This window comes from Astyanax mexicanus, chromosome 5 (genome assembly GCF_023375975.1).
Source record: "Astyanax mexicanus isolate ESR-SI-001 chromosome 5, AstMex3_surface, whole genome shotgun sequence".
NCBI classification, from domain to species: domain Eukaryota; kingdom Metazoa; phylum Chordata; class Actinopteri; order Characiformes; family Acestrorhamphidae; genus Astyanax; species Astyanax mexicanus.
In genome coordinates this window covers 29483728-29497563 of record NC_064412.1, presented here as the reverse complement: position 1 = coordinate 29497563, position 13836 = coordinate 29483728, and the positions used below count along the sequence as shown (strand labels likewise).

General features: G+C 37.4%; 1 protein-coding gene across 1 annotated transcript in view; it reads right to left on the bottom strand.

Annotated features, from left to right (window-relative positions):
• Window positions 1-13836, bottom strand: part of LOC103023393 (sphingosine kinase 1) — a 43137-nt gene that overhangs the window by 9956 nt on the left and 19345 nt on the right. The window contains exons 2-4 of the mRNA XM_007252143.4: window positions 11257-11406; window positions 1004-1098; window positions 153-268 (exon numbers count right to left, since the gene is read on the bottom strand). Of these exons, the coding sequence (XP_007252205.3) occupies window positions 153-268; window positions 1004-1098; window positions 11257-11406 (361 nt within the window). The remainder of the gene's footprint in view (window positions 1-152; window positions 269-1003; window positions 1099-11256; window positions 11407-13836) is intronic.

Below are 13836 nucleotides of genomic sequence, written 5' to 3'. Positions count from 1 at the left end.
CATCTGCATAAAACACACACATCCTTGGATTGAATGGATCTTATTGATCTTGGGGTCCCAACTGGGATTTTTCCATTGTGCTAGCTACCATAGCAAATCTCCCTGTAAAAATACTGTCTGCAAGCTCCCCACAGATGAAGCATGAGTCTTACCCGCAGTAGTGGTGCATGGAGGCAGCTACTGCGTTCCCTGAACCCCCAGGCAGCACTCCCAGTGGAGTCTTAATGGCCTCCTCCCAGTCGTCTCGTTCCATGAGGCCATTCACTACCTGAGGACAAGCAGAGGTCAGATTATAGGCTAACAAATCATTTATCTAATTACTTGTGGTGTAAAAGTGAAGGCTAAATTTGTTGATGTGTCAAACTGTGGTGGGGTGTGATTGTGGCCAGCATGGATGAAAAGTGCATGGGAAAAGATACCAAATCATGTTTTTTGATGGATGATAAAGAATACTGGAGGGTCATTGTACAGTACACCAATCAGCCTTAACAATAAAATCATGTATGTTCAATCCAAAACAGCTCTGAACCACTGAGGACTCCACAAGACTTTTGAATGTGTCCAGCAGATACTTTTGGATAATTAATATTTTCCACTTCATCTGACTGTGGTGTTAATCAGTGTAGAAGATTTATCCTGTGATTAAAGTATGATCTTTTATGTTTGTCTCAACATTCCTTCTTTTTAAACACTGGCGTACTGGTCAACCAGTTCCACATAACTTTACCTTTAAGCTTAAATCAAAATGGAATTCATTCTAATCCCCACTCCTTTTTTAAACATAAATCAGATCTGTTTGTGACTTTGAGAGCAGTTCTGAAACTTCTGTTCATGCTGGACCTGAAGTTTAGCTTGACCTGTCTGTCTCTAGACATTCCATTGCTGGCTGCCAACAGAGGAATGCTGCTGTTTGCTGAGGTTTTAGTCGGCAGGGTGTGTAGCCTCCGCCGGCTGAAGAATGAGCTAAGCTACAGTCTGCTAGCTAGAGTGACACCCAGCTGACCTCGAACAGAAGCCCGTCTCCTGACATGATAGCCAGAGCGTCCCACTGAGATAAGTCTGCTTCTCTCACCAGTTCCCGGGCATGGTTTTGACGCTCTAAAAAGACAGAGAAGAGTTCACATTAGTTTAAACTCCAGTCCATATTTTTTTTTCATGAGCATTCATGAGTGGGGAGGGAACACAATATTCAAAGCCAAAGCCAAATACATTCCTTCAAAAAACAGGGTTTATGGTATGTCTTCCCAGGGGTTTTGCTGGTTACTTGAGCAGCAGTGGTGCTGCTAATGATGCTAATACAAAAACTACTGTCACCATGAAGATATCACAATAGAAATCTGACTCTTCAGCTGCTTAGTCATGCATTGTTGCAAAGAATAAGAACTGAGGACATTTTCACTAGAGAGATCCAGAAACACTTTAAAGTAGCATCTAGCTTTTAGAATGACTTATGTGCTTAAAGTGGATGGATTTGAGGCCACAAGTAAAATGCTAATCTAGGAAATAGATATATTGAATCACAATATATATTAAAAACTTACTACAGGGCTCGGAGTTGAAACCTTATTACCAGCAGAGGGAGCTGTCTAATGTCTAATATCTGTTTAAGCATCATAAAGAGTGTTCCTGTCAAGTGATGATTTATACCAGTGCTAAAGCCCTTTGACTTTAATTATTAGCTGTGGTAATCAACAGTGCAACAAAAAAGTTTCAGATGAAGATTAGGGCAAAAAATTCATTACCGTATTTTTCACACTTTAAGGTGGACTTAAAATCTTTACATTTTCCCAATAATCGTTGCCTTATATTTGATTGAAAATGAGTTTCAGAAAAGTTTCTCCAGCACAAAGGCTGGAGCAGTATAAGCATTAGCCTCTAACAAGCTACGAGGGACAAACCGCTAGCTGATAGCGCTCTGTGTTACTGGAACACTAAGTGTTTGTTGTGTAGCATTGTCGGGCGGCATTTACTAGTGCTAAGCGCTGCTAACTGCAGCTAGCGCTGCTGCTAACCAAGGCTAGCACTGCTGCTAACCGAGGCTAGCGCTGCTGCTAACCGAGGCTAGCGCTGCTGCTAACTGAAGCTAGCGCTGCTGCTAACTGAGGCTAGAGCTGCTGCTAACTGCACTAAAATACTGTAAATGTAAGATCACTATAAGTAAACAGAAGCACTTAACTCACCCAAATAAACAATTTTAGTAGAAATCTGTGTTAACATCCAATGCTCATTTGACTTTATAATATATTTTTTTAAAGAATTACAGTTTTGTTTGACCGGCTGAATTAGAAGGGAAATATGGCAACACCTTTGTTCCTTACTAGTGACACTTATAATCCAGTGTGCCTAATGTATAAAAATAGACCAGAAAACAGACTTTCATTTCCTTTCATTCCCTTTACCATTTCCCTTAAAGACTGACGAAGGCTCCAAAACGAGAGAAGTATGTCGAGTATTTGAGGATTTAAAGAGGAAATGCCTTTGACTCTGATACAATTACAATAATACTAATAACAGAAAAAAGGTCTAATGTCTAATTTTAAGTCTTTTAAGGGTGGGTGGATCAAAAATAGACAATCCACTACTGACAGTTTCTAATTACATGCAATGACATGAAAACAATTCCTGACCCATGATTTTTGTCACACCCCATGGAAGCTAAAGAATGCTGCATTGACATGCAGAAAATGCATGTGGGGACTCCTGCATTGAATGTGATTTTCTATGTGAGTCGCTTGACAATTCCAGACAGATGACACTGGCGTGATCATTACCACCCACTGCACTGTAGATGGACAAAAGTAGCCAACCACCACCAGTCATAATCATTACCTCCCACTACACTGTCCACCGTGGGTGGTAATGAGACCAACAATTTCTGGCTAGAATTTTTTATGTGAGCAGACAAGCAACTCTGTCAGAAATTTCTTACATCCAAATTCAAGTCTTTAATGATGTTTTTTTTCTATACACGTTACACTGTGGATTGAGGAATTTCCCATCCATCTGCACCCACTATCAGGCCTCGCTTCAATAATTCATGTCACCTTGCCATAAACACACTGCTCGCTCTGCCAGCCTTCAACCCCACTCACAAGATAACACCTCCCAACTTAAACAGGTGTGGGCGTTCTCAAGACGTCCCCTTGGAAACACTTCATGATCAATTTACATATTGGTGTCCCATTATTTTAGCATGCAACTGTCTACATAATTTTCTTTTTATCTAGTGCTGTCTTGTACAAGTCTTAACAGAACTGAAAGGATATCTAATGCTAAAGAAATGCAAGCAAAACTGAAAGATAAACAAAAAGAATGAGAGAGAGAAACTTAGCATAATAAAAACAGAGAGGCATGAATGGAATGGGGGTGATTATATGATAATACAGACATGCAAACTTATTAAGAATAGAAGCCATGTTAGAATTTGAGTATTTACCATATATATTTATCATTTAAAATGTGGTCAGGTAAAACAAAAACCTCCTGAGTGAATCAAACATAGACTGTATTATATGTGTGGTCATACAAAAGAGGCACCTCTGAATCCTGTCAGAAATAAAGCTCAACGCTATTTCCATGAACACACCAGTAAAACAGATGCTCACAGTAAAATGAGCTAATCCAGACTCAATTTCAAAGAAAATAAGATAATCCTAAATGATAGAGGGAACGTTTTATGTAATGCTCGCTCTATCATCTAAGATCAATCTTTATGGATCCTTATGTGCTTAGAATTAGCAGATTAATTCATAATAAAACTGATCTGAATACAGATTACAAAGTGCTCCACCAATTCAATGCTAAAAATGTGCTTATACAATTATAATAATAATTTAATGAGATAAAATTAATATTTTTCTTTATTATGCATTTATGCTTTTAATGCTTTAAGTACATTTCCATAGTGATGCTTACATAATTTTAGACATTTACAATGCAGGACCTTCACTTGTGACAGAGTACATGTACAGTATGGTATCAGTACTTTTACTAATGTGAAGAATGAACATTTTCTCTACTTCTGGTGCCAACATGCAAAATAAAATAGAGTTATATGCAAACTAATTTAGACATTTGGTTAATGCCTAAATAACGTTACACTGTGATAACCATAAAACTTTAAATAAATAAAAATCTTAAAAAGTATAATGCTCGAGTATAAGTGTTTATAAAACACTACATGCTGTGAATTCATATAATGAATATCTAACTGTGGATCTGTGTAACATTCAATATATTGCCAACTAGCCTTGCGTTTAATGATGAGGCTTGGATGGAGCTGCTCGGCTGTTCCTAAACTAATCTGAAGGCCACATGAAGTTTGGAGGTTGTAGTTCCTCAGATGCTCCTATCACGGTACCACACTGAAATTCACTGAGCTCCTGAAAACGACCCGTTCTTTCACTAATTCGTTTGTAGAAGCAGTCCGCATAACTAGGTGATTGGTTTTATACCCCTGTGGCCATGAAAGTGATTGGAACCTGAGTTCAATGAGTTGGATGGGAGAGTAAATACTTTTGTATTAATAATATAATGTATTTATTTATATATACATTATCATTATAAACATTTACCACAAATTTACATTACGTAAATTTGAAAATGAGTTGTGCCAGCCTAGTGGCCAACTTTCATAGCATTATATATGGCGATGAGATGGATTTTTTTGGGTCAATTTTGATCAGTTTATTTCAATAATAATAAGATTAGTAGTAATAGCAGTAACAAATTAATTCATTTATTTGGAGCACCTTTTTCACACATTTTCACACGTTTAACATTGTAATTCAAAGACAAATAAAAGCTGAAGCTGTGCATAAGAAAACTGTTCTGTTTCATCTGAAGCGTACTGACATAATCTATGCCCAGTACCCATCACCTCTCCTGCTGGGAATCACTCCATCTTACAGGTTCAGAGGAATCCTGCTACAGAGCGCAGCATGTCAGCACAAACACACTTCAACACTGACTGCGTTTCTTTCTTTTTCAGAAGCATCACATCCCAGATTTCTTTACTGTATCATGTTAAAAGTATCAGAGATTTTTTTAGAGCTAAAGAACAGTCAGTAGCTTAAGTATAGCACTGTGTTGTTTATCATAGGCTATTAGGTAGGCCTATGTCATTTGCTTCTGAGAAGCCAGTAAAAGCAGCTGGGCCTGAACGCTCCTCCAGCTCTAAATGCAGTGCTGGAGCTCACAAGCTGATCCAGGTGATGCTATCAGCTAGAAACTGATACTACAGTAAGCCTGATAAGAATGCAGCCAGATGGGTAGCTTTTCTTACTGTATGCCCCGACTCTCAATAGCCAGGGCTCTTCTCCTCTTCTTCTTCTCTTTTTCCTTTAACCCCAGCCAGAGACTCTGTTCTTCCAGCTTGCTTGGTGTGCAATAGAGGCTCTCTGCATAGGGAAATGTGATGTGACTGGACTGATAAAGGCCGTATCGATTCCCTGCCTGCCTTCACACAGATGAGGCTAAGGAAATGCTGGGGAATCTGATGCCTCCCCTGAGGCTAACACTGTGGAGCTAGCAGAGGAAAACACGGTCAAGCCTACTGGCAAACTGTATTCTCTCAGATGTAATGAGCTGAAATGGATCAAGGCTGGACACATGATGGTTCGGGATGGGATGTTTCTATACAGGAGACAAACCTGGCGTGTTTGAGATAAGAGAAACAGCAGGGAGATGAGGGAGATGTTAGCTTGCCCATGCAGACACTGCTAAATATGCATGTGTTCATGCATCTTTAAACAGGTTTGATTTTCATAATTGTATTTTTTTTATTTTGAATCATTTTACTTAACTCGATCACCTTTAAAGGACTGTTCATCAGAAAAGTGCTACTGAATAGCAACAACAATCATACAGTGTTAGTATTCTGGGTAAAGTTTTCAAATAGTGAGTGTGTATTTACATTGATATAATATTTCAATATGTACTAACAATATATGAACTCCAGTACCCATAATTAAAGTAGTTATAGTTTACATTCAGTCAGATATCAAACAAGTATTCTTTGGGGAACTGTTCAATATTCAAGGATAATTTAAATGGATGAATAGAGGGATCATGGTAACTACAAATTATAAATCAATGTTTTGTGTAATGCTTACTCAGAAAAGTATTTTGATTAGTGGAACAATTTATTAATATTATGAATTTTTAAAACACTTAGTCAAATTTCCTGGACATTACTAGAAATTTTATTTTGGTAGTACTATTTCAAAAAGTAATGAGAGTTCATTTTGTCATTAAATTATCTGTCTTAATATACAGCTCTGGAAGAAATTAAGAGATCACTTTAGTTTCTGAATCAGTTTCTCTGATTTTGCTATTTATAGGTATATGTTTGAGATAAATGATCATTGTTGTTTTATTTTATAAACTATGGACATTTCTTCCAAATTCCAAATAAAAATATTGTCATTTAGAGCATTTATTTGCAGAAAATGAGAAATGGCTGAAATGACAAAAAGTTCGCAGAGCTTTCAGACCTCAAATAATGCAAAGAAAACAAGTTTTAAAAGATCAGGAATTATTATTTGGTGGAATAACCCTGGTTTTTAATCACAGTTTTCATGCACATTGGCATGTTCTCCTCCACCAGTCTTACACACTGCTTTTGATTAACTTTATGCCACTCCTGGTACAAAAGAAGGTTGAAAACATTCAAGCAGTTCAGCTTGGTTTGATGGTTCAATTTGGTAAAATCAAAGAAACACCTCATTTTTAAGTGGTCTCTTATTTTTTTCCAGAGCTGTATATAATTCTTATAACATAATTCCAGTTACATTACAGAGTAGCTCTTCACATTTTTAAGCGTTTCTGTGCACATATGTTTAATTACTTGAAGGGATGCACAGGATATTTGGCAACCAATATGATTTGGCCAAACAGAATAAATTGAAAAAGTGAAATATGTGAAAAGACAGAATAATTTATACTAAACAATGACTTGTTTATTTAATTCATACTGAAGTGTTTACTATTCAGACTTAGAGTAACATCAGCATGCCCAAACTCCATCCGCTGTTTTATTTTATTTAGTTTTGGTCAAAGTTTTCCCTAATTTCTTGCAAATAACACTATTAAAACTGAATGCAGACACCAAATTAGCAGAAACTGATTTAGTATTACATACACAAGAAAACGAAAATAAACATGTTTTCAGTTTTTTAAATACATAGAAATTCAGTTATTAATAAAAACATGCCCAATATTGCCCACCCATACCCCAACACCCTCACTCCAACACACTACTTTAGGAATGTGTGGGGTCTAGACACTGTGTTAGAAAGCAGTACTCCGTGCTTAAGCTACATACAAAGGCTTGTTGACTTTTAATTATGGAGAAAGGCTGATGATTTAATAGTGTCGTATAAAGTGACCCAGGTTTTACAGCCTAAAACAAGAGTTATATTGTGCTGCTCCTGGAGTTCTGCACTAAGGCAGGGTTTGGTTGTAACCCTATACATGTTCAGGTATTTAGAGGCCCTTCAGTATTTAATGAACTGAGATAGGGGGGTGTGTGTGTGTGTGTGTGTGTGTGTGTGTGTTTGACTGCCACTGAAATCACCTCTTCTAAGCACGGCAAAGAAAGTATTAAAAATATGTATTGTCAATATATTTAATTTCTTTATACAAGATAAGAAAACCATACTGCAATACATAATAAAATGCAACTGTTATACAAGTTGTCATCTGTATGATTTAATAAAACAAAATTCACATACTGCCATTTTATACCAATTCTGACTGTGCTGAATAGTGTTGGGCCCTGAAAACTGCCACTGACTGCCATATATTTCCTTTTTTGTATCTAATATTATTAATGAGGGAAAACAGAATTAATTTAAACAGATTGAATGCAGTGTTTTTCTAAATTATCAGCGAGTTCAGAATATGCGTTTAGAAGGAACCTGAAATCTCTGAGGGTGAACAAACTTCTGCTTGTCTGCAGTGAGGTGAAAAACACCTTCACTGAACAAAAATGTCACAGTGTTACATCAGAGTTTGTGTTGGCTTAGAGAGGTGTGACCTGGTCAGCAGTGAACCAAGAGTTTCTGAGATGAGGACGCAGCAGCCGGTACAGACCTTCTGCTGTGTCCTGTGGGTTAAATAAAGTACTGTACTAGAATCCTGATGAGCAGGGTAGAGCTGTCACGATTAATTATATGAAGGATCTGGTTATTTAATTTTATTAAATTTATTAATTTATTAATATATATATATATTTTTTTTTATAATTTTATTTCTAATTTTTCCCATTTTCTCCCCAATTTACACAGCCAATTAGGACTCATTAGGACTCCCCCTATCACTAGTAATGCCCCAAAACACCAGGAGGGTGAAGACTAACACATGCTTCCTCTGATACATGTGAAGTCAGCCACCGCTTCTTTTCGAGCTGCTGCTGATGCAGCATTACCGAGCAGCCAGCACGCTCAGAGGACAGCGCAGTGATTCGGTCTCGGTACATCAGCTCACAGACGCCCTGTGCTGCAGACATCACCATAGGAGTGATGTGGGGAGAGAGCGCCATCTACCCACCCAGAGGGAGCAGGGACAATTTTGCTCCCTCTAACGCCGGCAGCTTGATGGCAAAGCTGCATGAGCCGGGGTTCGAACCTGCGACCTCCTGCTCATAGTGGCAGCGCTTTAGACCGCTGGACCACTCTGCGCCCTATTTATTAATAATTTTGATTGATTTTCACGCACAATGAGGCATAATGCAATTTTTCTATTTAATAAAAAATATATCAACACACAATAAGCCCAGTAAATCAAAGACAGAAAAAAGAAAGAAAGAAAGAAAGAAAGAAAGAAAGAAAGAAAGAAAGAAAGAAAGAAAGAAAGGCTTTAAATATTGTTGATCATGAGCTGCTATGTAGGCATAATGACATTGGCATAAGTGATAAAGCCTTGCCTTGGTTCAGGAATTGCCTTCCTGATACCGTCCTGATAGATCTCAGTGTGTATCTACAGATGGTTATAAATCAGAGGCTCTGGAGATCCCCACTGAAGTTCCCCAAGGCTCAGTCTTAGTCCCTGTAAAGTTAGTTTTATAAATTACATTGGAAAGGACATTTTTACAACTGAAGTCCGTCTCTACGCAGATGATACAATAGTCTACTCAGTTGCTTACTGTCTGAGTCAGGCTATAGACGAGCTACAGGTTGCCTTTCGAATGGTTTCAAGTCTCATTTTATGATCTAAAAGTGGTTCTTATTTTCTGAGAAAACCAACTGTAATCTTTTCCAGAGGTAATCCTCAGATCTTAGACTCTGCTGAAATTCACTCTGAGAGGAGACAAATTTGAATGTGTTTCATCCTTCAAGTACTATACTTGGGCGTTTGGTTAGATAACAGGTTCTATATCAGAGTACATTCTGAGTCTCTAGTAAAGAAATGAAAGGTAAGACTATTTTTTTTATTATCGTAATAGGAGACTTGTACAAGCTACAGTGACACTATTTATATGCATGCCAATTCCTCTTTATCTGCAGGTTAGATCCATTGCTAGATCCATATCACAGTGCTTTGTGTTTTGTATCTAATTCATTGTTTGGCACCCATCACTGTGTGGATTTGGTCTCTTGGCCTTCATTAAGTCTAATGAGACAGCAGAGCTGGTACATTTTTATTTATAAGGCTCTGTTGGGAAAACTCCTGTTATATTTGTGTAATCTGCTCTCAGGTCGTAACAGTTGCTATGAGTCTCGATCTTTCAGAATTTTGCTCTACATAGTCCCCAAGATTAATTTAAAACTGAGCAGGAATGCTTTCTCCTACTTTGCACCATGGTCTTGGTCTTGGCCTTACATTACATTACATTAAATTACAGCTTTATAAGTTGGTTTCCATAAGTGAGTTTAAAACTTTGTTAAAGAATTCTGTGATGGAACCATGCAAATTGCTACTCCTAAATGTATAAATGTATTCTTTGTCTGTTTTGTACTTTCATGTTGATTTATATTTAATTTATATATTTTTGTGTGTAAACACTTTGTTGTGGTTTTCTGTAACTGGAAATGCTGTGCTGTCTTGGCCAGGTCTCTTAAGCGGCAATCTGTGGGGTCCAAGGCCTTTTTGTGCACATTGAGGCACAATGCACCATTTTGTTTCAATTTAATTAAAGATACATAAAAAACACTGTATACCAAAACTGATGTATAGATTGGTATGTGGCTATTGGTATTATTATTCTGTCTTAAAGTTAAAAGAAAGAAAGACTGGCTGTGCTATCAGTAAAGCTCTCAGGCAGAACAGCTGATCATAAATGACTGCCTACAGCTGGCACCAAGCCAGAAACAAAATAATTTACCTGAGTCTTAGAATGGAGATTAATGGAGGAGATGAATAACCCACCCTCATCTCTCTGTCTTTATTACTCTTCTGCTCCCGGTTAGTACTACACTTCAGACAGAACCAGCATTTCCAGCAGAACTGTGCAGCACTAGTTCATGCTGTAATTTGGGGCTCAAAGAAAAAAGCAGAAAAAAAAACAGAAATCCAGAACTAAATGTCTAAATGTTGACGAACACCATTTTAAATAAATGCATTCAGCTAGTGTAAATTGCACAAATTACTGACGAATTTATCCAGTCCCTGTAGAAAAGTACTATTAACATGATTCGCGCTTAGCAAGAGACACTTATGAACTTATTGGCATCACAAGTAGGATAAACACTTTTTTATTACGCTTAATTTGTGTGACAGTGCTGATAAGCATGCTATAATAGGTTTCTAGAATTTTCTATTAAAGATGTATACAAGCAATGGCTGTAATGAGCTGGAGTCACACCCAGGTTGACTGACTTCCAGTTAAACATTCAGATATCAGCTATCATTGTTAGCATTGTCCCAAGTTAACACTGCTTGTGATATCAGTGGATAACAACACAATATACAGTATTTTGCACAAACAAACAAAATAAAAACATGTCCACAGATAAAAGTTGAATACTTTGTGTGTACGACTGATCTAATGAGACATAAAGAGCTAGAAGTGCTAATAAACGGTATAATACTACTGCTACTAATGCTGCTAATTTTGATGTGCAAGGCATCCTTCTTGGATTCTGAGGTCATTTAATTCAATTAATGAGCGAATTTCTGAAGGGTAAATCAGACCTGTAGGAATGTTCCAGTTAAAACAGTCTAATTGGAACTTGGAAAATCTGACCTGATTTCAAATGGACTAGACTAGCTACCCAAAAGTGTGTGTGTGTGTAGGTGTGCACGTGTGTGTTTCACCTGTAATGGTAAGTGTGTAGGGTATGCTGGCCTCCTGCAGCATCTGCTGTACATGGCTGGTGAAGAGTGTGTGAGCCTGGCCTTTGCCACTAAGAGGATTCAACAGCAGCAGAACTCTACAAGGGCTCTTCACCTCCGCACATACACCACCTGAGAGAGAGAGAGAGAGAGAGAGAGAGAGAGAGAGAGATATTGAGTGTCATAAACATGCTGGACTATGTCAACTTATACAGAGACATTCCAAAGATCATCTGATTAAAGCACACTGATATGATCTGAACGATATTCTGAAGCTTTGCTCCGGATGTCTGTCTGTTAGCTGACAAGCTGATTCTTTTGAATGGCTTCAAGTTTAGCAAAGCTATGTTGAATGTTCTGTCCTTAATGTTTGTAAAAAAAAATGTATTAACATCTGAATTATAAAAAAATGAATGCATTTTATTACAATGTAAATATACTAAAGAAGCTTAGTTGGGACATTTTGCTCGAGTTCTCCAGAGTCTCTACACAGATCATCTTCATACTACACTACATATGTCTGCTATGTTCTTGCAGACAAGATGGAGTGTGATGTGATTTGCAGGTGTGATGGATCGCGTGTAAACCAATAGGGTGTCGGATATGGAATGATATATTTTATACTTCTCATCCAACCACAATCAAATTTACTGTATCTGGGTGAAGAGATTCATCTGGATAGGGATTTTTTGAACAATAAGAAGCTGGACTGAAAACAAGCTTAAATGAAATATGAATAACAAGGTGTTGTCTGGATACTTGTATACTGCTGCTAATAGGTTAGCTAAATTAGCAAATCAGTAAAGGGTCTTACACAGCCTATCACAATAACTATTTTAGTTGGCACAATATATTGTTCCAGATTTTTTTGCTAATATAATAGCATAACAATGTAACTACACGCTGTTAGAAAGCAGCAAACCTTTTATTATTCTGAATTCATGAAGTATTTTTCTAAAATATTAATATAATAAAAACACTATTTTAAATAATGTCGACATGCACCCAAATGGGCTCCCCTTGCTGAGAAAAACATAATGGGCAATACTGAGGTCAGCTAAAAGACTGTCACTATCATATATTGTATGATAATTTGCTAATATATTTTTTATGACAGGTTTACTGTAGGTCTTATCATCCCTAACAGTTCCTGAAGTACAGTATCATAGTGCATCAAACTTGAATATATATACAAGTACAAACAATCGGACTGAGCTGCAGTTAGCTGCTGTTCAGAACCAGATTAACAAAGCTAATTGAAGTTCATACCAGATAGCATAGTTAGCACTAACTGACGCTAAAATCATCTCAATAACATCAATCATATCTTTAACAGACTCAATGAGGGCAAAATACTAAACATTACACAGGTGGTTTTAATGCTATACCCTGTTTAAATTGTTCTATGAATATCCATTCACAAAATATTTGCCACTAATCAGAAGCATGAGGCAAAGTGCTTAGACAATGCAAAGAGCTGCTGATTCTATAAGCTGTCATGTTTCTGTACATACAACCTACACCTGATGTACTGTTTGTATTGTATCACTAAGTGTGCAGAGTTGAATATCAGACCCTAGCGTGAGAAAAACCAGAAAGCCAGCTCTACCAGTCCATCCACAACATTCCTGCCGGATGGAGTGGGCGGAGCCGGAGAGCTTCACATTCTCAGGACGTGTTAATTCTCACCCATTAAACGTTAATTGGCAGGTTCGGTTGCCCAGAGCGACTGCAGGCCTTTGAAACTATGCGTCAAACAGTTAGAGGCTAAAGAATGGTAACTCGTTAGCACCAGGCTAATGGGACACATGGACTTCAGGAGAAGACTGAGGGACCGGTGTTCTCAGAGTGAATGCTGAGGTATAATGACCTCTGTGGAAGTCATTAAATTATATTTTCTCCAAAAGCCAGCAGGTATCTAAAAACCCACAAGAACTGACCTCTTCTACTGCAGAACTGGACTCTTCATAACCTGGGTCAATTTAATGGGTGGAGCTAAAATCACCAGGGCAGTAAACATACCAACCAATGGTGGCTGCTGTCCTTTAAAACAAAGGCATTTGTTTGGGACCACACCTTTCTAAGGAATCTTATTTTTGGAGAACGTTTTAGTCCCTGTCAGTATTGGAATTGGAAATTCACCAATCTGACATAAAATTAAATCCAAATAGTTAACATATTGGATATATATGGATATAATAATAGGGCCCTATGCTTTTCATGATGTGGAGAATAAAAACAGAATTCAGATATAAACATTGAATAATGCACGAAAATACAACGAATTAGAAACTCAAAAAAATCTGCTATGCCAAAAACTACCAATTTGTTCTTTTAGTATTTGTACTTACTACAAATCACAAAATGCTTCTGTTCTTAAGTGTGTGCATATCGCTAGCTGACTAGCTGATGTGGGAATGACCAAATGACTAGCTTTCAGAAGCCAAAAGCATTAAAATCTCAGGACACTGCTATATAAATGTGGCACATTTGAGTAATTGTACACATTTTTAAACAAATTTGTTTATTTAATGAGAAACGGAGTATTGTTGTGGGCATTTG